Below are 24,348 nucleotides of genomic sequence, written 5' to 3' on the forward strand. Positions count from 1 at the left end.
CTGATTACTAAATAGATCTGAGCAATCAGTCAGGATGAAGAACACTTCTTTGAAAGTAGCTAATTAACACTTATGCATTCAATTAGGAAACATACACAAGGTTTTCCAGGCTTTGATACCTGGCAATGTCATTCCAATACTAATTCTTTTAGACAGTGAAATGCTAAAAAAGACAGCCAGATCTCAGGCAGAGAACTCTACAAGGAACTCAGTATGGGATACCTGAATCTAATGGTACACAGTTTAACTTGGATTGGCTTTTTTTCTTATGATCTTGTAAACCCATGCTTATTTTAAGCATCACCATGGTTTGGAAATACGTGAACATTTCCTTGCTCCATTTTTTATTTATATTTTTTAAATGTGCAGTAAAATTATAGGACATTCATCTGCCACAAATGCAAGATACAAAAGTCAAAGTGTGCTCCTCATTTTCACCAAAATAAATACATTTTTGGCAGGCCTTGAATGCAAAATACACATGTATTGATATATGAATACTTTGTATTTACAGGAAGGATCCATTTTCATGCAATCAATTTTGTAAGCAGCAATTTAAAGGAATCCTTTTAGATTTTTCTCAGAAAACAACATAATGGAGGTTACTCAAAGGAATAGAAGGTGCAGCTACAAGTGTTCTCATTATGTACATATGAGATTCTTCAACATTCCTTGCTACTGATTACATGAGTAAACAATTTTAGTATGCAAAATCCTATTAACTCAAGGGGATTCTGCATAATTTTATAACAGCTCCACTTGTGGTGTCTGATTGACTGGGTCAGCATCAGACAGATGGCAAAGAATTAATTCTAATGCTGCTTTATTACAATGCTGCCACCAGGGTTTCTCTACTCACTACATTTGGAAAAACTAAATCATTTCTTACATTCCTTATACCTACAAGACAGAATGAAGTAAAAAGATGGAAACAATTTCCACATCCACATGCTCAAAAAAAGGCAATGATAGAACAAAGCCAACCTAATTTTCAGTCCTTCTGTTTATACTAGGAGAGGGTGTGACAGAAGCCCAAATATCAGAAGTGTTAGCACATACTAAATGATAAGAAATAGAAGCATTTTATTCCCTAAGGGCATGTGCACCTCCACAATTAGTCTCTTCTCTCAAGGTTATTTCTCCTGTCTCTGTGCTCACTTGCTATTCCAATTTTATTTGGTTTTAGCTAGTCATCCTTCACTCCTTGAGGCCCTATAATCATCAGTACTAGCATTTACAAAGATTGAATCTGTCTTTTTCAATGTTTTCATAACTTCAGAGGAAAAGTAACAAATTTGCAGCATTAAGTAGAAAGAGGAAGACAAACAGAAATTGCTTTGCTTTCCAACCATCCTCCCTACATAATCACCTAAAACAAAAGGAAAAGTGAATCTCAGATACAGAAATAAAATAATCTAGTCTCTCAAAGTAACAAATGACACTGGAATTCACCCACTGAAACATTAGAGATCCCTCTTTTCCATTTTTAATCATCCAATTAAATCACTCTCTAAATATAAGGTGCAGTGATAAATATTATCTACAACTTCATGAATTTGTGTTTAGTGTATATTTAGAAGTCAAACTATTAGCAGCCTGAAAATGATCCCTAAATTCATATGTTGTTTCTCCAGTCTGGGTAAAACAGTCCCCAAAGAAAACAATGATCTGGCTGGAATTTGCAGGCAGAACTCTGAAGCTTGAGAGATACAAATTATGTCCAGAAAAGCTTCAAATTACAGAACTAATTAAACAAATGTGGGATTATGTGCCCAAGCTATTTTTTAAGAGTCTAATATTTACAGGCATTAATAACATTGGGAAACTAAGTTAGAGACCTACGTGGACATAGCAAATATTCCATCAATTTCATTTGTCAAAGAATGAGAGAAAAAGTGCTTTATTTCATGGGTGGCTTTTTTCTCACACTTGTGTGCATGTGTGTGTGGGTTTTTAATTATTATTATTATTATTATTATTATTATTATTATTATTATTATTCTAAGCCAAGATTATCTAATTAAGGACCAGAATGCAGTGGGAGACAGAGTGTGCAAGGGTAAGTCAGGATTTCTTACAGTTTAAAGAATACTTGATTTTGAGAAATGGTCCCCTCATGTTTCAAAAGAAGACAGTTCCACTTAGTGCAACTATACCATCAGTCTTCCAGAAGCACCCTTTTCTGCAGAATAGATTTTTCTCTGTTACTTTTTCTTAAAACATTGCAGCTTTCATCTCTATTTCTCACATGCCAGTTTGTGTTATGAATGTTTTACTGAAAACCAGACTAATTAAGGCTGCTTCAGAAATAAGGGCTTAAGGTTGTCAGACATACCTGGCAACTCTTTCGGACAATTTTCTTCCATTTAGTTTGTTAATTAAGCTTTCTGAAAGTACTTTAATATAAGCAAATAATGAAAAAACATCTAGCAAATTTCGACTGATCCAGAGAAAGACTTTCCTTGCAGAGACAGAGATGACAATTCAACTATTTTAACTGATAGGGCACTCAACTCAACCCTGTCCTTGAAACATATCCCAGTTCTTTGGCACCACATCCATAGAATGAAGAACCCACAAACCACATTACAAAAAAGTAAGAGTTGGGGGGTTTTTCTTTGTTGATGGGGTGGGTTGGTGTGGTTGTGTGAATAACGTCTACAAAAAATATAGACATTGATGTGCAGCAGAAAGAAAGGGCATTCATTTTCAGGTTTTTTTTTTTTTTTCCTGTGTGTGTGTGTGTTTGTTTTTTACCTGAAATGGAGACTGGCTGTTGTAATTCTTAATCTCCTTGTTTGCTCCACGGAATAGCAGCACCCTGGCACAGCTCTCCTGAAAATGGTAGAAAAGTAAACTACTTAATAGCAATCCTGAAGAGAGGTTGATTCTACGAGATACATTTGGTATGTATTTTCTTATATAAGCAACATCAAATATGCATACAAGTTTAAGAAATGAAGTTACTAAAGTAGCATTTTTAGTATTTTTGACAGGGCTTTACATTCTTTGAATTGTGTAGAGTAGAAATAACTTGCAAATTTATATTAAAAAAAAAAAAAGGAATGTAAGTTGTAAACATCTAATTTTTTTTTTTTTAACTGTACCTTGAAAATTTCATACTTAAGAGGTTAGATCTTACAGAAAACATATTTGTTAACAATAAAATTGGCTCCCATGCAGTTTTTGCCTATTCTGTAGGGATAAGAGTACTGTTAAAGGAACAGTAAGGTAACTGTGATAAAGGGCATACTCCCCTACTGTTGAAAATTAAACAAAGCAGTTTTACCAATTCCATTTACTTATTCTGTTTGATGGTTGGGTTTGTGCTTGTTTCCTCCTATTTTTCTTGTTTCAGATGTTTTGCTGCTTTTTTGGGGGAGGGGGGTGAGGGAGGGGAAGCATTTTAGTTATTTTGGTTTGGTTTTCACTCATTTCAGTGCTGTAACGCAATGGAAAGCACAGCAAGAGAGCCAAGGAACAAGGCCACAGCAAGTGAGGACTTGCTCAAATTTAAGAGCCAAAGGAATAGGGGGAAGGGGGGAAGAAAGAAGCTGCTTACCTTGAGAACTGTTGCCAACACTTAAATGAGGTCTGGGAAGGGGAGGATCCTGGCTCCACCCCTTCCAGTCACTCAGGCACATTGCATACACCTGAGCTCCCCTGTGTTGGCCCTGCCTTATCACCAGAAATTCATTCACTGGTTCAAATTGTGACTTAGCATTTCTGCTACAAGTGTTAAACATTTTATGTATGAGTCTTGAGGCTTACTTTCTCTCTCTTCTCTATAAAATTAGTTAATAGAGCAAACCAAATGTGACCTTTCTTGTAAAGAAAAGAGAAATGCATGAATTAAATCCTTCTGAACTGCAGAAATCTGCAAATGAAATCCTTTGAAAACATTTTTCTTTTTACATTAATACATAGTACCCTGAAGTCACTAGACTACACTGTTGTAAAATATGACCAATTGTAATCTGCCAGAAACCTTCTGTGGTTCTAGCCTGCTTTTCAAATACTACACTTTCTGACTATTTCCTGTATATCATCTTTACTGTTCATCTTCATCAGGCTTGCACCTGGGTCAGGGCAAGCAAAAGCACATATACAGGTTAGGCAGAGAATGGCTTGAAAGCTGCCCCAACAAGAAGTATTTGGGGGTGTTGGCTGATGAAAGTTTCAACATGAGCTGGCAGTGTGTGCTTGCAGCCCAGAAGGCCAATCGTATCCTAGGTTGCATCAAGAGAAGCGTGACCAGCAGGTCGAGGGAGGTGATTCTGCCCCTCTACTCTGCTCTCATGAGACCCTACCTGAAGTACTGTGTCCAGTTCTCAACACAAGAAGGACATGGAGTTATTGGAGCAGGTCCAGAGGAGGGCCACAAAGATGACCAGAAGGCTGGAGCACCTCCCCTGTGAGGACAGGCTGAGAGAGCTGGGACTCTTCAGCCTGGAAAAGAGAAGCTCCGGGGGAACCTTACAGTGGCCTTCCAGTACCTGAAAGGGACCTACAGGAAAGCTGGGGAGGGGCTTTTTTGAAGGACATAGCAACAGGACAGGGGGAAGTGGTTTTAGAGAAGGTAGATTAAGACTAGATATTACAAAGAAATTCTTTACTTTGAGGGTGGTGAGACACTGACACAGGTTACACAGCAAGACTGAGGATGTCCCTTCCCTGGAAGCATTCAAGGCCAGGCAACCTGGTCTAGAGTAGGGAGCTAGAACTAGACAATCTTAAAGGTCGCTTCCAACCCAAACCATTCCATGATTCTATGATCTTAGGATATTATACATACCTGGTCATATTTCACAACAGTTTTGTTTTCTCATCACAAGTGTTTCTACTGTATAATTAATTGTCTCATTTGCTTGCACTGATATCTGTACTTAAGGTGTAATATCTGTAACTCTAAACATGAAAATACCTAGATAAATTTTTTTTCACTATTTTTTCTGTGCTCTGTATTAGTGAATATTAAACAAAACAAAAGAAAACAAACAAACAAAAAAAAACAACTTTAAAAAGCAAGAATGTATTCAGATGAGCATTTAGCTCAAACTTAGGAAAATAGAATTGCTGAAATCCTGAGAAAATTCCCTGGGGAAAGATGGAAGAGAAAAATTCTATGGGTAATGACTCCATCTACAGGAATCAAAAGGAAAAAAGAATTTTGCTGTTCCTGTCCTCTTCAGCCAAAAAAAGGTCACAGTTCCTTCCTTCCACATTAGTTAACAACAACTTTTGAACAAAAAGGACACTGAAAACATTAATACAGGTTACGGTTCACAGCACCTAGAGAAAAAAATCTACGTATTCCTAATTAAGGAAAGGAAATCATTACAGTGCAGTAAAACTCCAATCTCAGAGCCAAATTTAACTGGCTTCAAAAATACCCATGATTTGTAGATGAAATTTCAGTAAGGGCTAAGTGTTCCACAGAATGATTTTTTCCACCAGGGTCAAAACAATACATCTGTACACAAAAAAATCCAATTTTCATACCGTATAACCTTTGCTAAAAGTGTGTTCTTGTAAACAGCTACAGCTATTGAAATACTGCAATAAGTTGTTAAAATAATATAAAATTTTAAAAAATATGAGAGAAAGACGAGTTCACGTTTTTAAGTTTATATGTGCACTATGACCCAAACTTCAAAATTCTTACTTGGGAAAAATAAAATAAATGAAGTTTGAAAATATATTTTTAAAATACTCAGCAGAAGAGCTTACAGTTAGTTGTGTATCAAGTTCCTGATGTGAAGCTTACAAGTAAAATTTTTGCTGAGAATGTGAATTTTACTTTTCTGGATAGAAATCTTGAAAAGTGTTAACCTGCAGAACCTTTGAGTGACTATAGAAGTGAAGAAAACATGCTAACCTTAACCTAGTTGCTCTGGGTACTTAATGGCCTGTTAAAGCTTGCAGACTGAGCAACAAGCAATCCCATAGCGGCACGTTACCCACTGTTATGCTGCATACTTCAAACAATAATCAGCATTACTGAGGAAGATTTGTACAACAGGAGTCCATGAATTTATTTCAATTATGACGCACACATCAAGCCAGCAGACTTGAAAATTGTCAAATTATTCTCCAAAACCTATTTTTAAAACTGTCGAGGTAATTTTAGAGATACTTGAGGGATCTGCTTTGATAAGCCTTCAGAAAAGGCAAGATGGTAATTAATTAAGAAACAGATGCTTTAACAGCTTTTTGTTAGTTAGAGTCACATCTCATGACTTGTGTTTTTTTCAATTTAATGCAACATTCTACATGCAGTATTTTAACACAGTTGTAAAACTCATTCCCTCTTCACTATACATATAAAGCATGTTGAATGTTATCAAATCAAAATGGTTCTTTTATTTGCAAATGACTATACAAGCTGTAAACAGCAAGGAATGAGATATCTTCTGTACAATCTAGAGATATACCTCCACAGTATTTTCTACGTATTTCTTATTTAATTCTAATTTAAATTCCAACAAAACAGCAATAGGTCCATAGTCAGATATGATACTAAAAAACACAGTTCAGTAATACATGATGTTGACAGCATTTCCAGTGAATAGGTATAATCTTGCTACCATAGATGAGCAGCCTTCGTATGTAATTAGTGAATAAAATGATAATAGAATAGAATGTGCTTTATTATGTATTTTCTAGTTTCTAGGACCACTGTTCAAAAGCAGGGAAGGTGGGTGCCTGCTCACCTGGTTGTAAAGAGCACAGATGTGCAGCGCTGTGTTTCCCGATGCGTTCTGCGCACACATGTCAGCACCATAGAAGAGAAGGTGCTCCAGATGTTGGACATGTCCATATCGGCAAGCCTATTAAGAGATGCGTATTGTCTCCATTATTATACAGTCTAGTTGCATCAGTTAAGCATTCCAGGTCAGTGACTTTTATCAGAGAAGATACTACTTTACTTGGGACATAACTTTCAAAACCACCCCTGGACTGCATGACAAGACTGAGATCTATATACATCTGAAAACTGAGTTATGCGCATTTCAGGTACACCAAATCTGTGCAAAAGTTTAAGCATATCCTTATCAGTAACTTATCAGTAAAATACAAATGTTGATATTTTTATAATATATTCTTAGATAGGATACATACACGGAACCAATATTCTTATTATGTTCATCATGTCTGACGGTTGACTGAAAATAATTTTTGTCCCACAAATCTTTGGGAAGTTGTCCACTAGATGGCACTAAAGGCGATCAGATGTTCAAATTCCGCTCTTAAGGTTTGCGAGAACTCGGTCAAAGTAGTTCAAAAAAACAGATTCTGTTATGTCAGCAGATGCACCGTGTACACAAGATCCTAAAGAGCATTCCTTTCAAGTGTTTTGCCACTTAACTTCTAACACTGCCAAATGTTACTTTCAGTCACAGAGATAAAACATTAGACTTTAAATAGTTGGAAATAAACTGATAAAGAAAGAGACTCCACTAAAATTTTAAACTTCCCTGATCAGCAAAGAAGTTTGAGAAAAATCACATTCATTTCATTCATTAGTCTCAAGTTCTTGCCTCCCTTCCTCTTTATAGTGCACCAACTGAGCATCTTAATGTTCGTAATACTTTTACCTTAACAGTCTCAAATTAGTATTTTTCCTATACAATAACACAGAATCTAAACTGAGAGATGCTTATATACAACACTCTGCTGTAGGTACCTAATTACACTGACTTCACTGGGGATTATATCACCTGCACATCTTGCAATTTGAATCAGAAGAATTAAGTGTACTGCTGAACATAAGATTAAATGTGACACATCTGGGAGTGAACTGGATTTCCCAAATCCCAGGCTAATACATTTACTACCACACCATCTTCAATTTTCAAATTTCATCATATAGAAAGAAAATTCCCCAGCATTTTATTAGATTATTTATTTACACATTATTTGCCAAAATCGTGTCAGCTGATGTTAGAACAGAAAGGTTTAAGGTTGAGCAACAGAAAGCAAGCAACTGAAACTGTGCAAAAGGGAGAAACAGAACCGAATCAAAGCTGTGTTTCTGACTGGATATTAGACCAAATGTATAATGAGCCATATTTAGCTATCAGCTCTCTCCAGCTTCTAAAAGTCAGTCAACATCTGGATATGAATGTGCAGGTGTCCAACTTTCTATTCTTAATACAACAAGCTGGACTAAAGCCAGGCCCTTCTCTCGCCTTGCTTCCTTGCTAGAGCAGGATTTGACCTTCTTCCTTTCTTTGCCAATCTGACAGAAATGTTTTCTCTGCTTTTTGGGAGCTCTGGAAGACAACAAATACAAGGGAAACGCATTTCCCTTGTCGGGGGGATATATGTTAGGTGAGCTGTCCAAACTGTTATTGAGGGCTCCCTGTTATAGTCAACAGAAAGGGATGAGTATATCAAGGATATTTAGTTTACTCCTATTACTGCACAGCAGAACACTTTACCTTTTTGCCATTACTACAAGGGCAGCTTGGAGGCTTATTTTCTGCAGATTTTCTAACAAAATTAAAAACACATTCCCTAAAAAGTATTTCTTTGCCATGCAAAATAACCTTGCCTTCTTCATGCAGACAATATATGTGATTGTATCATGTCACTGTCTTCCTTAATTCACTGACGAATGGTAGGAGAATGGCTGCTCCATAAGTAATGCCTTCTATCTCATTATGATGTTGGCTGACAGCATCAGAAGCAGATGCTGGTTGTGGGACAGTAGAGGTTGAACCTTCCCACCAATATTCTATTCCATTTTGTTGCTGTGCAACAGATGGCAGCACAGGGGCAGTGTTAGAAATTGGCATCCAACATGGACATGCATAAGAAGCAAACGTGTGCAGTTGGAATTCCTCCAGGTGGAAACAATGGCAACCATTGATGTTCATTGATGCTTGCTGAATGCTTATGGGGAGACCAGTGTATGTGAACACAGTGAGGTGGTGAGTAGTGTGTTTCAGCAGTGGTGACTGTGTCATGAAAGATAAGCCACATTCTGGATGGTTATGCACAATAGTCACATCATGAAACGAAGAGTATCATGATCAGCTCATCTGCATGAATTCATGATTACTGAATTGAAAAAGAAGTGTTTTGCACATGGGAATTTGCTCTATCAAATAGTGGTTTTGTTCTCTCTGTTACTGCTGTAGTTTCCATGGAAACAAATAGGAGGCATTACTTTCGGAGCAACCTACATACTTCAATCTATACAATCCATTTCCTTCAGAGGCTCAGGAATTATGACAGTGCATTAATTCTTTTTACTTCTTACTAGATGGATCCAAACAATCCAGATTTAAACACACATACACACTAAATAAAAACTTTTTCCAGATTCTTTCCCCAAACCAGGTAACAAAACCATCTTCCATTTCCCTTCAAAGAAAAGAAGAAACATAGCTGTGTACTAAATGAACTTTGTATAGAAGAGAAACTGAGCCTAGATAACCTAAGTAGGAATGTAAAAAGTTTTGGGGTTTTTTTCTTTGTTTGTTTGTTTTCATACCACATATTCCCATTTTTATCCACCAGGGAAGTTATAAGAAAAGACAAAGAACACCATGTACAAACAGCAGAAGAAAAACAATTAGAATCTCAGTTTCCATATATGCAAGGGATTAAAACTGAACTCAGATTATGAGTTTGTGAGGATTTAACTACCTACAATACAACATACTACATGATTCTAGCAGCAGAATCCTGAATCTAAATCTTCCCTGTAAAGTTCAAAAAGAAAGAAGAGAGTATGTTTAACAGACAATAAGTTTTACCAGGGAAATTATCATTTAGTTGCTAACAAAAGATTGATTTACTTTTTTTTTTTCTTTCTTTCTTTCTTTCTTTCTTTTAACTAGAGTGTCTCTAAGACACTCACATATCCAAGTATCCTTTGGATAAATGTCATTAGCAGCCAGCACAATTTCTGCAACAAAAGCTACAGTAAGCGTTTGCAAAAGCAGGATGCAAAGCAATAATCAATAATTCCATACTTGAATGTGCAAGGGCTGAATGTATAGAAATGGTATTCGTTTAGACACAGAATGTATACAGTATGTTTCTGCACATAGAATGTACAGGAAGATTACATTTCCCAGTACAATTTGAATTCTAAACAAAAACTCATCTTCCCTACCTGATGAATTTCTTGCCATCCGTTTTCATCTTTGCAGCTAACTGTAGCATGTTCATGAAGAAGAAGTTCACAGCAGTAAGGATCCCCCCCCACAACAGCAGTGTGGTACAGCGGTGTCAGGCCACAGCTGTCTTTGTAGTTAGGAGATGCTCCCAGCTCTAAAAGAGTCTGAAAACAAACAGAAACAGCGAAAACTGCTTTTTGAAGGGACTTACAAGTAAAAAGGGGCTTTTCTCCCTGAAAAAGAAATCAGAAGGTGATATTTGTTACGTCTACTTATAGCTCATTTATTTAAAAGCTGAAATAATAGGCTGTGACAAAGAGTAAGTTAAGCAAGGAATGACTTCAAAAGAAGTAGAACCTAAAGGAATTTACAGGGATAACAAGGTAAGGATGAATGAGAATGTACAGTTTCCATATTATACAAATTTCAGAACTCACATTCTGAAAATGCTTCATCACCTTTGAAAAACATTTACTTCTTCATTTACAGAATACATTATCAAATATACCAAATAATTTGAATATCTGTCAAAAGGAAATAAGCAAATGCCGTAAACATAAGATTGAATCTAGTTTATCAAGGTGATTTAAGAATACTTGTTAAAATATGAAAGAAAACAGGAAAGACTGTAAAGATACAATGCATAATCCATTTCACTGGCACTTGCTTCCCAAGAGATAAGCAGTAATAACACTATCACTATTTCCTCAAGCAGATCTGTCCCAATCTATCAATCAGTAATAAGTTTACATTTCACTACTTTTTTCCCCTATCAAGAATTGAAAGTAAAAAGACCCTTTATTGAAATCAAATCATAAGATTTGAAAGACTATAATGCACCAGAACAAACACAACTTAATGGACCCATTGAGGATGAAAGCATTCTCCTTTATATATTTTTCTGCATAAAGTATTGTATAATTTGCTACTGAAAGCATCTACCTTGAGGGTTACTTGGTTTTTGGCTCTGGCTGCTTTGTGCAGAGCTGTCATTCCATCTTTGGCTCTGAAGTCTAAATGTGCTCCTCCATTTTTCAGAGCTTTTATCACTTCTACTGTATTGTCAAGTTGAACTGCCAAAGTTAGTGGTGTTTCTGAAGAAGAGAGTAGTATATACATGAAAAAGAAATGATCAGATTTATAAAATAAAGAGCATTTGCTTTAAAATCTTATAAAATATTAAGTTAAAAGTACTGATCAAAAATCATGAATGATCATTTTCCTCCCTTGGCCAGCAAAACCATAAAGATACCTTTAGGCTAAAGATGCAAAGGTCACAGATAGAATGCATGAGATTTAACCTGTTAATCAGTTTAGGCTGAGCAAACCCAATGTTATGCTGCTACTTTTATTGTTCTGACCTCCACTTTCTAGGTCATGATAGTTGGGGTCCAGTCCTCGGTCCAACATTTTTGTGATTTTTTCCACTGAGAGATGATGGACATGATCCATAAATTTTCTCAAGTTAGCCTGAAATAAAGAGTAACAAATGAATCATCATCTAATTGGAAAGGAAAATTTTGACTTAAAGTGAAATATTCTGTCACTATATGTACATTGTCATCACTGAACTAATTCACACTCTTGAAGAACCAAATTTTTACCATGATAATACATCCTACAGTTTGTAAAGTTCAGGAATCAAATACAATAAGATTCAGTTGTTGATAGTTTTAACAAAAAATGAATGAAATATTAATTTAGTAACAAATTAGATTGGTAAGGTAATCATTATTGTTCGGACGAGCAGATGAGTCTGAAGACATAGATGACATTTTTGCAGTATGCTAAAAACACACTGTATTTGTGTAGAAATGTTCATTAGATATTATTTGTACACCTGTGTAAGAGTCAAACACAGGTATTTTTCTATGAGCAAAATTCACAGATCACAATTCACATCCCTGTCTTAGTGGGAAACACATGTTGCTTGTTGTTCTGCAATTCACTCAGGTGGCAATAAACTTCTTATTTCCAGTTTCTCAGACACATTAGTTTTCTGAGTAGGCATTTACTAACTTCCCCAGTAAACTGGGCATACCTTTGTGTGAAGTTTGGCCAGCTGTTTTTCATCAAGATTGAACTGCTTGTACACTCTTTTCTTGTATCGAAACTGAGAGGAAGAAACAATAAACAAATATACAAAAATTTAAAATGTCATATTTTGCTTAAATACTAGCAATAAAAACATTTCTGACTTCACCAGAAAGAATTATCCAAAGTATATAGATTTAAGTAATATTCATAAAAAAGACCTACTGTTTTATTTTGAATATTCACCTACAATCAGCCCTATGCATAAAAGATGAGTTATTATAGTTGTACAGTTCGCGTAAGCAAAATGTCTATCCTGTATAAATGTAACGAGATGAGTGGAATTATATGGGAAATGAGAACAGTCTCCAGAATCTACATAAATGAGCAAGAATTACAGTGAAAGGAGCTTACTCCTAAGGGCATCTCAGCACTTTTATTTATGGTCTCAGGCAGAAAGAAGGCCTAAAGAGTCATGTTAAACAAAAAAAAAAAATACATATTTGAAAATATCAGCTTAGCACTTCTAAAATTTAAATTTTTAGAAACAACTCCTGTAAAATCAACACGGGAAGAACATGGGAACAGTTCTCCTGATGTTTAATAGGACTGGTCCTGTGGGTGAGGTTCACAGGATTGTCTCTTTTGTCTGAAATTCCGTCTCTGTGTGCAGTTTGCTACCCTTCGGCTAGCATGGAAACATCTGTGGCCAGAATCATGGGGTTTACATAGTTATAATTTGTTATCATCTCATCATAATATACCCAGTTCAAAGAATGCAGCACATTTGCTGGACAACAAGACTACACTGTAGGAAGCTTAATACCAGATTCTATAAAAGCCCACTTTTAACCTGCACATTGCAACCCTTTAGCTGCTGTGAGAATAATTTTACCAACTGAACGCTTATTAAACAAAACTCTGGAACAAACATGGCAGAGAAAATAATGCAGTTATTTATTTTGCTTATGGCTATAATATGAACATCAAAGATAGGCTTTCAGAAAATAAACTGCTGGACAATACAGGACTCAAAACTCTCTCTGGACTCTGATTCTTTTTTTCTTTCATTTGTGTCATATTGGGGAAAGTTTATTAACTACAGATTATTACTGGATGATGTACCGTCATACAATCAATACTAACGTTAATTAAATGCTAGTTTTGTGCCTAGCTTCCTCACAGAAAGACCCTCCTTTGGCAGAAACAAATAGCTATTATTAAGCAACTGTTACCCTACTTGAGTAAACATAATCACATACCCAAAATCTTAATCCAGAACCTTACAATTCTTTCTTAAATCACAGACTACTCTCCTAAAACACATCTCCTATGTCCTCAGGAGACAAAAGTCCCCAGATCAAATCTCCCCAAGGGTCTGATTCTTTGCAGACTTTTGGGGGTGACATGTAGGACAACTGCACCAGCAAGCACACACTAGCACTTCTGAGAGAAAGAGTTCAAGTTCATACTTGCTGATTGCTGTTTCCCAAATGCAATTCAGGTGCACACAGAAACCTCAAATATAGTTTGCAGTATAATCTGTAACAGAGCAATACAACATTATTTCAGATTTTTCATCTAAAAATACCTCTAGGGAAGGAACTCCTTTATTCACCGGCTGTGGATATTCCCTGAGAAGTCGTTCCTCATCCAAGAACTTTCCATCTCTACCATTGCTTGCTGGCTGGAACAGTCCATAATTCAGGACATCTTTCAAACTCTGATTCAAAGTGCACAAAATTCGTTGCTTTGCGACCCACACTGAAGCTTCTGGATTAAATCTAATGCATTTCTGCAAAGCAAAACGAGAGAAAAGATCTGAATTATGACAAAATATTCAAACAATATCTTACGCTATAAAATATACGAGTGTTGTATATATACACTAAATCTGTATGTGCCATGACAAAATCTACATCAATAGAATTATATTTCAGACACTCATTCTTCTATAATATCTAGCACACAAACACCATGAAAACCCAGGACATTTTAAGTCACTCCATAAACTTCACTGACCAAGTCCTTCTTCAAAGAAAAGATGCCTTCTTGGCAAACCAGTTAGAAAGGCCAAGTGAAAGAAGGGATGTTACAACATGTTTAACCACCCACTTGATTCTAGGCTGTTCTGATGACCAGTCTGATCTGCAAGAGTTTCACAGAAAAATGGTAGTCAGTTAAAATAAGTTTATCTTGAGGTAAGCTTGTGAGAGGAACTTTCTGATGTGAGGCAGCAGATGACTTGAAAAACTCAGAAACCTTTGCAAGTTCTCTGCTACTGAGCAATATGAAACTTTAAGAAGTTTAAGTATTTCATAGAACATAATGAAGGATGTTGAAAGGAGTGCACAAGGATCACTGAGTCCAGCTTCTGGCTTCACAGAGGACCACCCAAACCCCATGTCTGAGGTTGTTGTCCAAGTGCTTCCTGAACTCCATCAGGCTTGGAATCATATCCACCACCTCTGATGAACAACCTTTTCCTAATACCCTACATGATCCTCCCCTGACACAACTCCACACTGTTCCCTGGGGTCCTGTTGCCAACATTAGAGAGCAGAATTCGGTGCTGACCACCTCCATTTCCTGTGAGGAGCTGCAGATCACTATGAGGCCTCCCATCAACCTCCTCTGCTCTGGGCTGAGCAGACCAAGGGATCTCAGCTACTCCTCATGCCATCCAGACCCTTCTCAATCTTTGTAGCCTTCCTTCAGATGCTCACTAACAGTTTGATGTCCTTCTTATGTTAAGATGCGCAAAATTTCACGCAGTGCTTAAGGTGAGGCCACACCAAGTGCAGAATACAGCAGGACAATCCCTCCCATCAACCAGCAAGCAATACTGTGTTTGAATTTATTTAGTAATTTGATCTTAAATGAAATTCACCAGTATGAGCTGACAAAAATGCTTTAACCTCACTGTTGCTTCTGCACTGCTCAACTCAGCAGTGTCTGCTGGCATCCTTCAGAAGTTCTGAGGCCATCCATAGAATGGATGCAGTTTGTCTTCTTCAACTAAACTTATTTATCCTGGCAAACTCAGCATACAACCAAATGTCACCTCTGATCCCATGAACTCAAACCAACTAACAAATTCATGTGAGTGTTTCAATCCTGAAATTTTATTAGCAAGTGCATAAGCTACAATTACTTTATATGCTTACGGTGTCTTCTTGGCCATTTTGATAGTACATGGCAAAAATCTTCAACAATGTAAAGCACCAAGCAGGAGCCAGAAGACTTTGAATTCACAACTGTTTTTAACTGAGCAGACACTGTAGTCAACCAGCCCTCCTTGTGCATTCATTTAATCAGAGCAGAGTGGACGAGCCGACGCAGAGGAGTTGGCTGTGCTTCTGTGAATTAATCCTCAGACATGAGGACTGACACTGCAATGGCCTCTATTTGTCATCACTGGCTGGCAGAGCCGTTGAAGCTGCTGTGACAGCATCTTGCAGTGGAATGACCAAGTGAGCAAGACAGGCACAGCAGAATTGGGTCCTGTCCAGCTCCACTGTGGCCGGTCATGAATTATTAAAAATTACCACTGGGTTTGTCTTTCCCAGCAGTTTTTCAGACAAGGCTTAAGTACTGTCATCAGGGTATTTTGAGGTGTGTGATGGGAGAGTGATAAATTAATGGAGAAGGGACTAACAGCTGGCAACTCCAGAGCATACAAGCAGACTCTGTGGCAAGTGAACCCCCAGAAATAAACCCCCTACTCTGCTGATGTCACCCCTTCCACTCCACAGCTGTCAACAGCTTTCACTCTGAGGTGTGCTTTCCTGCCTACCTTTATTTTATTGTCCTCAAGTAATTACAGATACCTCCCATGCTTTTAAGTGTTATATTCTGTTGTTGTTTTTACAAGGGAACATGAAGGATTAAAAGGATGGCAGAAGAAAGATACGACCTGTGTTGCAGTGACATTACACTGCTTTGATTTTAATTTGCAATTGCAGTTTAATTATTATTTCTTTTTTAAATACACCTTGATTATTCAATGTTTCATCTAATCTGTTGTGATCTATCCATTCTTGATTATCTGCAAGCATAGCAGATGACGGTGGATATTTCTAATTCTCAAAGATATGTTAAGCTGGCAAAATTATGAATAATTTCATATTTCATCAGAACATACTTCAAAAGGAAATAATTCTACGGGATTTAAGCACATTACATCAGTAATGCACAATATTTATCTACTTATATGCTTCCCTTTCTACACATTCGATATCGCCACATTCATCTAATGCATGAGGAAAGGCGATAAGAGTTTAACCACCTGCATTGGGCTGAAACATCACAGAAGAATTCTTCTTGTGCAGTAGCTCAAAGGCTTGCTTTAAAATGAGTTATCTGATGCATATATCACCATTACATTTCTACCACATTATGATATCTTATAGAGACCTCAATAGAAGAATAAATATGAAACTACTTCGAAACTAATAACCTTACAGATTCATTTACTCACAGTCCTAGCCTATCTACCAATTCACAAGTGCTCTTATTTTTATAAATGTTGAAGATTACTGAAATCGTATTATCATCATTGCCAAAGATTTTCAGCTCTTTACTAGGGCTGCAGGGCCTGATTTCAGCAAAAAAAAATATCAATATTCGTTGGAAATTACAGGATTTCCATAAAATAGAAATATCAGCCTTATAGCCAGAGACAGACACAGCTAAACAGAATTTGAGATAATGCATTCTGAGGCATAAATCAGACTAAAAGTAAAACAAATAAACACCTCAAAACAGACATCTGAGTCTTTCTAAAGAAAATAATCTTCTTCGGAGTAAAGGAATTACCATCTTTACTACACTAATAAGATTCCCAACTTTTCTGTAGAAACACGCAAAGGCTGCTAGCAGTGGAAGCAGACAGCACTGGAATACCAAGAGCAGATGCCCACAACAACTTAGGGTTGCAGTTCACCTGGTGCAGGTTTCTGCAGAGGGGGTCAGGTCTGCAGGATTCCACAAGCACATCAAACCTACACAGATACACATCCTTACTAATTCATGCATTACAAATAGTTCTGCAAGTGAAGCCAACAAAGGTATGCTCATAAGAGAATGAGATTCTTCGTCTCTTTCACATAAATAGCTAATCAGTACTTGACTTGGAATGAGTTCAAAATCCATACAGAAAATTACTATCAATAGTGCATCAACATGCATTGTCAATAATGAGATATCACGAAATCTGATGTCAGTACATTGGGATTTATTGTCTGCTTGAGGAAGCCAAACAGTTCAGCAGGCAGTTCAGCTGTTTTCCATTCACTGGACTGAAACATACTAATAGTTCTTGAAGTTTTACAGAAACACAAGCTATACTTCAAAAGGACATGAAGCCTCAAAAAAACACCAAGACCCTAAATTATTTTTCTCTTGCATCAGTCAGTTTAAATACAGAAGAATTTATAAAGCCTAGTTTAATTTCATGGCAGAATTCAAGCCTGACTTTCGTTCTGAATGACTTTAAGATCATTCTGGGTTAACAGAATTGTTGGCAGCCTATCTGACATTTATTTAAATCCTTTCTTCAGATTCAGATCAGCAGTGCAGCGCAACACGAGGCAATGGAAGAGACTACCCTGCTGTTCAGCACAACCCTGCAACTGGAGTGACCATGAGAAAATAAGATAGCAGCTGAGTAAAAAAAAAAGCCAGACATTTTTCTAGCAGGATACTTTTATGACTTAATAATAAAAAATACAGAAAACTTGTAATGACAAAGAACATCAGAAATACACGTGAAACAGATACTTCAACAGGATAGACAGATGGGATTTATTCATACCAACTTTCTGTTGCATTCCAAGACCAGACAAAATGTCATAGTTTGTCTTGAAGCCTGGGAGGAAGGGAAGAAGGGAGGAAGGAAAAGCCTTCAGTGTCTAAAAATCTGACAAAATCACACTGGGCCACTAAAAATCCAAATCTAGCAGCAAGACAGCATGTCATCATTGGCTGATGAAATGAGAGAACTGTGTTTGTAATATTAGAGCTCTTCAGATCATGAGGGATACAGTCAATTATAATCTTGTACTCTCAGTACTGGTGAGAGGAAGTCACAGAGTGTAAGGACTGGAAGCAAGGGAAACAAAGCTCACCCATTATTCCCTAAAGGGAATGTATTTATTTCTTGTGAGTAATGTTCATGATACAGAATCTCAGAGGAATAACATTTATGCATTCTAAGTCAATAAACTACCAACTTTTTTTCATCAGAATCATGATGATGTCAATCGTACAAAACTGTGCTGTGTCAGAGGAATACTGACAAAAGTTTTATACTTTTTGTATAAAAAAAAAATTGTCAGACTAGCAAAATAGAAACTATTCCTTTGGATAGAAGATGTCAGTATTAAAGATTAGACAAACAAAAAGGAAAACACAAATGCAAATAGCATTGAATATCTAAAAAGAAAGGAGAAAGGGAAGGGGAAAAGGGAAAGGGAAAAGGAAAAGAAAAAAGGGAAGAGATGCCATCCTTCTTAAAGGAAAGCACAGGACCATCTGCTCACTAGCTTTCCATGTCCAATAGACATTCAACACTAAAAATGCGTATTGCCTTTGGGCATGAGGTAGGAGGTTGGGATTAGTTTCAAGCCCAAGAGAGATTCAGACTTGCTTATCTGTATTCTCTGAACTAGCAGAGAGAGGTCACCACAGCTAGCAGAGGAGAAAAAGTCACTTACTGCAATTCCCATCAGATTAGCAAGCCCAAACTCTCTGTGTTGGATGCACTGCAAATAAGCAGCTACTCAAAAGATTACACTAGATCCATGAAGGATTTAGTACCTTCTGGCTTATTAAATCAGGAAGTTAAATGCCACAAGACAGAGCTTGTTTGTCTGCTCTCCTACGCATGTATGGAAGATTTTTTGTGAGCTCCATTCCCTCAGTAATATTAGTGTGATTCAGGAAATCATTCCGTCACTCATTTATACACTCTCCATGCCCTTGTGCTATGGATACTTTCTTGAATACAGATGAACAAAAGCAGTAAGAAATTACTCTTTCTATGATGTATTGTTTCAACACTATGGATTATTATCTGAGCTGAAAAGGAGACAAAAAATAATTCATATAATAACTGAAAAATTAGTCTTCATAAGACTGTGGCCAGGTTTACAGCATCTTCAAAGTTTCAGATGAGAACATCAATTAATTATCATACGCAATGATTGATAATTTATAATGAACTGTGACCTTTTCCAAGTTATGTTATGCTGCATTTAAGCTATCATTTTGTAAAACTGAATGCAGATTTCACTTTATTGCACAAGGATTTGTGGGCTTACAAATTAAATCAGAAATAGGTCATCTGCTACAGGACTGTTTAAAACAGTTATTTTTAATTAAGACTTTATTGAAAAGGAAAAAAAAATACTGAAAAGTAAAGCAATAAAAATGAACAAATAAAGAACAAAACCTAAAGTACATTTTATTTCATTTCCTGCACAACATTAATTTTTAACAAAATAGTAGTTTCAGTAGTACCAATAAGGGAAGTATTACTGGTCTAAGAAATAGAGTGATGGAATGAGAGGGCTCATATCACTTTGTTTTTAACATCAGAGTGAGGCTAGCAAGTAAAATAAATGTAATTCTTCTGTTGATTTTGAATCTACTCATTGTAAAATATACAGCAGACTGGTAGGAACATTGACAGAAGACTTCATTACAGGTAAAAACCTTTTTAAAAGGATACTGTGTACAACACTAGATTTCAATATTTCTATAGCACTGAAATGAAAGATCCAAGCTGATAAGTGTTTCAGCCAAGATTTCCCAAAGATCCTATGGGTGGATCCCTGCAGCCACAATGCTGCTGTTCCCTCAAGAGCCTTGCTGTCCAGCTCAGGTCCCATACCACCTCCTCTTTACGGAATTTGATCTTACACCATTTAAACTAATAGAGTGGAACTACATTTTCAACAGAAAGAGGTTCAGGACTTAACTAGAAATCTTAAATATAAGAATTGAAGAGAGAATGGTCTCAGCTTCAGCACAGACTTCTTTGAGTTTCTGCTGCACTCTGTACATTGAGTTAAAAAAAAAAAAAGCAGCTCTACAACCACACCTGAGGCCATACTGTCAAACCAGTTCTTTCCTATCAGCCTGTAGACAGGCCATCTCTATCATTCCAAAAATGAACTTAATTAAAAAGAAAGGAATAATTTCATCTGAGATAGATGCTGAGTGGCAGCGCAGTATGATGTAGAAGTTAAATGTCACCATAGAGCGATGCATGTAACAGACACACCCGAAAGAATGGTAGTTTTATAATCACCTTTGAAATGAAGAAAGTCTGATGCACACCATCAGCTGAAAATCCAGACAGCGGCTAGGTAATTTAGGTAATTAATCAAAACATAGACAAGCTGTGGTTCTAGATAGAATCAGCAAGTAATTCCCAGTGACCTTCTCCAGGATGCAATTGCTATTCCTATTGCAGCACTTAGGAGGACCATTACAAATTACAACAGCAAGCTTTTCCAGCTTCTTTTTTCTAACTTTTCATATCCTGCATTTTATACATTCTGCCACGAAAGAAACAATTTTATAGTTCCTCACTAGAAAGCGGATTCTGGATTGTAGACTTCTGATATGTAAGGAACATCCTAGATGTATTTTTTAATTAAAAAACAAAAAACATTTTTATTATCAAATCTTTTGTACATTTTTAAACAAACTGAAATTCTGTTTAATGTCTCTATCTGTAAGACGTGGTAGAATAAGCCTTTCTGTTTTCATCCATTTGACTTTGGATTGTGAGACGTAGCTGTAGGTTAGAATATTTGCATCTTAAAAGATTCATTTCAGAAAATCAGAAAAGGCTAATCCTATAATTTCTGATACATTTCTATTATAACTGGTGAGGAGATGGGAAAAAATAACATAATGATTTCACATCACTGTAAAACCTGTGGAATGGTACAACGCCACACTTTCTTCTTCTTCCAGACCAAGGGTGCTGATTTCTCTGGGGGGAAGACTGAGAAATAGAACTGTGTAGTGAAAGCATAGCAGCATAACAGGAAGAAAAGATCTATTTTTATGTTTCTTTCCTCATTTTTACATTCTAAACATCATAGCTATCTAACAAAGATATCATTTCATAGCAAGAGGATATACAAAGGTGACTAAAAAGAGAGAGAATGGTGAATTCCTGTGAAGCCAATCAAAAACTATCTCATAAGGAGAGAAACAAGAAGATGGTGGAGTTACTTATGTATGCAGCTTTCCTAGAGAGTATATGATAAATTCTGATAAACTTTTTAGATTCGAAAGTCTCTTTATTCTACTCAGTCAAATGTCTCTGAATGCAGATCAGACAAGTATTTCACTTCACAGCTTACATCAAGTTAATATGTTAAATAAATTCTCTTGCTTGGGATTTAGTTTAGGCAATCAGTTGGACACACCACTGGGGTAAAAAAATCGGATGCAAAAGCAAACAAGACATACATTTTGACTTAGTTGTAAAAAAAACAAAACAGACTTACTGTGGACTGAAAACAGCAAAGTTAATCTTTCTAAACTTCTCTTAAATGATAATGTAATATCTAAACTTCTTTTAATTGATAATGTAATCTCCCTTACCGTTTGCTGGAGATCAGGTATTATAATTCGAATCACCAGAGTGTTGCTCTGACTGTCATCCATTCTGCTGCTTGGCTTTTCTGCAGTTGCTCTAATTGTGTCATAAATAGTTTCCTCTTTGGAACTGTCAGATTCAGACTCAACAGAATAGTCGGAATAGCTCTGTGCCATTTCATCTTCGCTTGATGTTGGGCTACGAGGCATGTTCAAGCTTTTTACCCTGCCAATACAAAGCAGAAAGATAAAAATATATAAACAGCTAGTCTTAAAAATCAATCAGCAACAAGTGTTCTTTATTTTCCTGAAACTAACACAAATTCAACAGTGAAGTCATAGCTTTTACCTTTTTTTATTTTCTCTTGTAATTTACAGAGGTAGACAGCATGTAGTGGAAATAAATCTGGCCACCAATTTACTACAAAAGAGAAAGAAGACCAAGAGTAGGAAAAAGAGGAATTGAAAGAAAAGATGACCTTTCTTCCAGGCACACTTGGTCCTCCAAAAGATCCAGAGAAACCGAGTATTCTCATCAGGTTTTCTGCTAAACAGCAATGTTATAAATTGTACTTCCAGTATCCAAGTGTATTTCTCCCAGTGTAAAAAGGACAGTTAAGGACATTAACATACCTGCTAAACTTATATCACTATTGAAAATTAATGCTGAGAAACGGTAGGGATAAGCCTTTAGACAGTATTTTCAAATAGCAAAATCAATTAAAAAGTGGAATACTACAGGGAACTAGACAGATAAAGACATTCCTTTGTTTTCTGGCTCTACACTACCAAAATCTTTCTATTATGTGTACATAAATACAGAGCTTAGAAACATATTTTCATCTGTGCTATAGATTAGGATAACATGAAAGTAATACTTAATTCTAAAGAATGGACTTCTGCATTCAGATAGCAGTTGCTCAGGGCTCACAGTAAGAACACTTTCCTTCCAGAGATTTTCCAACTGCAGAAGCAAATGACAGCTTTTGCCCCCTAGAAATATAAAGCTTCATGGGGAAATGTGTAATTATTACTTTGTGGAAAAATGGAGGAAAATTTATACTAACAAAAAAAAAAAAAAAAGGAAAGGCCACCATAAACTATGCAGTGTTTAGCAAACATATACTTCTTCAGTTTTCAGAGACCAGAAAAATGTAAACATTATTTTCCATGTCTTCTGTGAGCAACCTTCCAAGACAACTTTTCTGCTTTTTAATAAAGAAAAATCCATAGCTCAAAGAAAAAAAATATCAACCAATCCATTTGTTGGCCCACATTAAAATGACATTAAAGCAGAAATAAAACACAGTAGTGCAAACTGACTTTGCCAAGGTCTCTCACATGCCATGTGACTGTACCAAGATCTCTCAATGTATGCTTTGTACAATGGTCTATAGTCAGATCCTGAAAGTAAATATACACTCAAACAACAGCAGAGCTCTCTGCATTATTGTGTCTCATAATTCAGTTTGAGTCAACTGAGAATCACAATGAGATTACTCATTCCTCCTCAGTGACTGGTCATTCATACTGAAATAATTACAAAAGATGCAGAAAAGGTGACCCTTCCAATTGTTTTAAGGTGCCAACGTGCCGGCAGCAGAGCTTGAACCAGAGCATGGGAAGTGGCAAGGCAAGAGTTTAAGGTCAAAGTCAAAAATTTCCACAGCACATCATACATCCACATCATCAAGTAGCATTGTTATTTCTGGTGCAGGACAATTCCAGTATTATTACCCTCAGCTATAACTACTAATGAAGACAAAAACAGTGCATTCAAAAATAATATGAAAGCTTGCCAGTTCATAGCAGCTTAATGCAAGTCTCTATTTACAAACAAAAACTCTTGAGGGAGTATTTTATCTTCTTACTGCTTCACTGAGCTGTAGATTAATGCTGCTCTCCAAACCACCCTAAGTCAGTAAAAAGCATAAACATTTCAATGGCTGCTTTATTTTTCTACAAATGCTGAATCATATGAAATCAGACTACAGTATTAGGTTGATACACAGTATTTATGAACATATATACCTACGTGAGAGGTATAGGCCAGCAAGTGTGAGGAAAAAGACATGATCACCACATGGTTTGTCTTGCCTTAAAGCCATCTGAGAATATATTCCAGAGCAATGGCTTCAACTGCTTTGATAGAGTGCAGTAAACTGCAATTATACAACATAGAAATAAAGAGCTGAATTGGGAAAAAACTTCCCAAGGTTTTGATGAGTGGATTTTCATACAAGAATTACCCAGAAATATCTCACTGTGGAATAACAAAGGGAAACTACCACCTAAAGGACCAGCTCTGAAGTACTATGTACTTAACAAAACTTAAATCACCAAACTTTCTGGTATAAGACAGGAAAGAAAGGACAAGTAACCACACAAAGGATAATGAAAGACTGCATTTACAAGAGTAAAGAGAGCAGAAGCTATGCCCCAACAGCTCTTTCCAGAAACAGATCATTTTAAAGCTTTTTTTAAACAAGACAATCTGATGACTGGAGATGCAAAACCATTGGGAGGGACAGATCCTGCCAGGGCACCGAGACCAAATATG

General features: G+C 36.5%; 1 protein-coding gene across 1 annotated transcript in view; it reads right to left on the bottom strand.

Moving 5' to 3' along the window:
* SHANK2 (SH3 and multiple ankyrin repeat domains 2) overlaps positions 1–24,348 on the bottom strand; it is a 372,036-nt gene that overhangs the window by 274,660 nt on the left and 73,028 nt on the right. The window contains exons 8-15 of the mRNA XM_048949837.1: positions 21,795–22,014; positions 13,759–13,962; positions 12,175–12,246; positions 11,495–11,603; positions 11,076–11,227; positions 10,130–10,297; positions 6,714–6,830; positions 2,758–2,835 (exon numbers count right to left, since the gene is read on the bottom strand). Coding sequence (XP_048805794.1) covers positions 2,758–2,835; positions 6,714–6,830; positions 10,130–10,297; positions 11,076–11,227; positions 11,495–11,603; positions 12,175–12,246; positions 13,759–13,962; positions 21,795–22,014 — 1,120 coding nt within the window. The remainder of the gene's footprint in view (positions 1–2,757; positions 2,836–6,713; positions 6,831–10,129; positions 10,298–11,075; positions 11,228–11,494; positions 11,604–12,174; positions 12,247–13,758; positions 13,963–21,794; positions 22,015–24,348) is intronic.

This window comes from Lagopus muta, chromosome 6 (genome assembly GCF_023343835.1).
Source record: "Lagopus muta isolate bLagMut1 chromosome 6, bLagMut1 primary, whole genome shotgun sequence".
NCBI lineage: Eukaryota > Metazoa > Chordata > Aves > Galliformes > Phasianidae > Lagopus > Lagopus muta.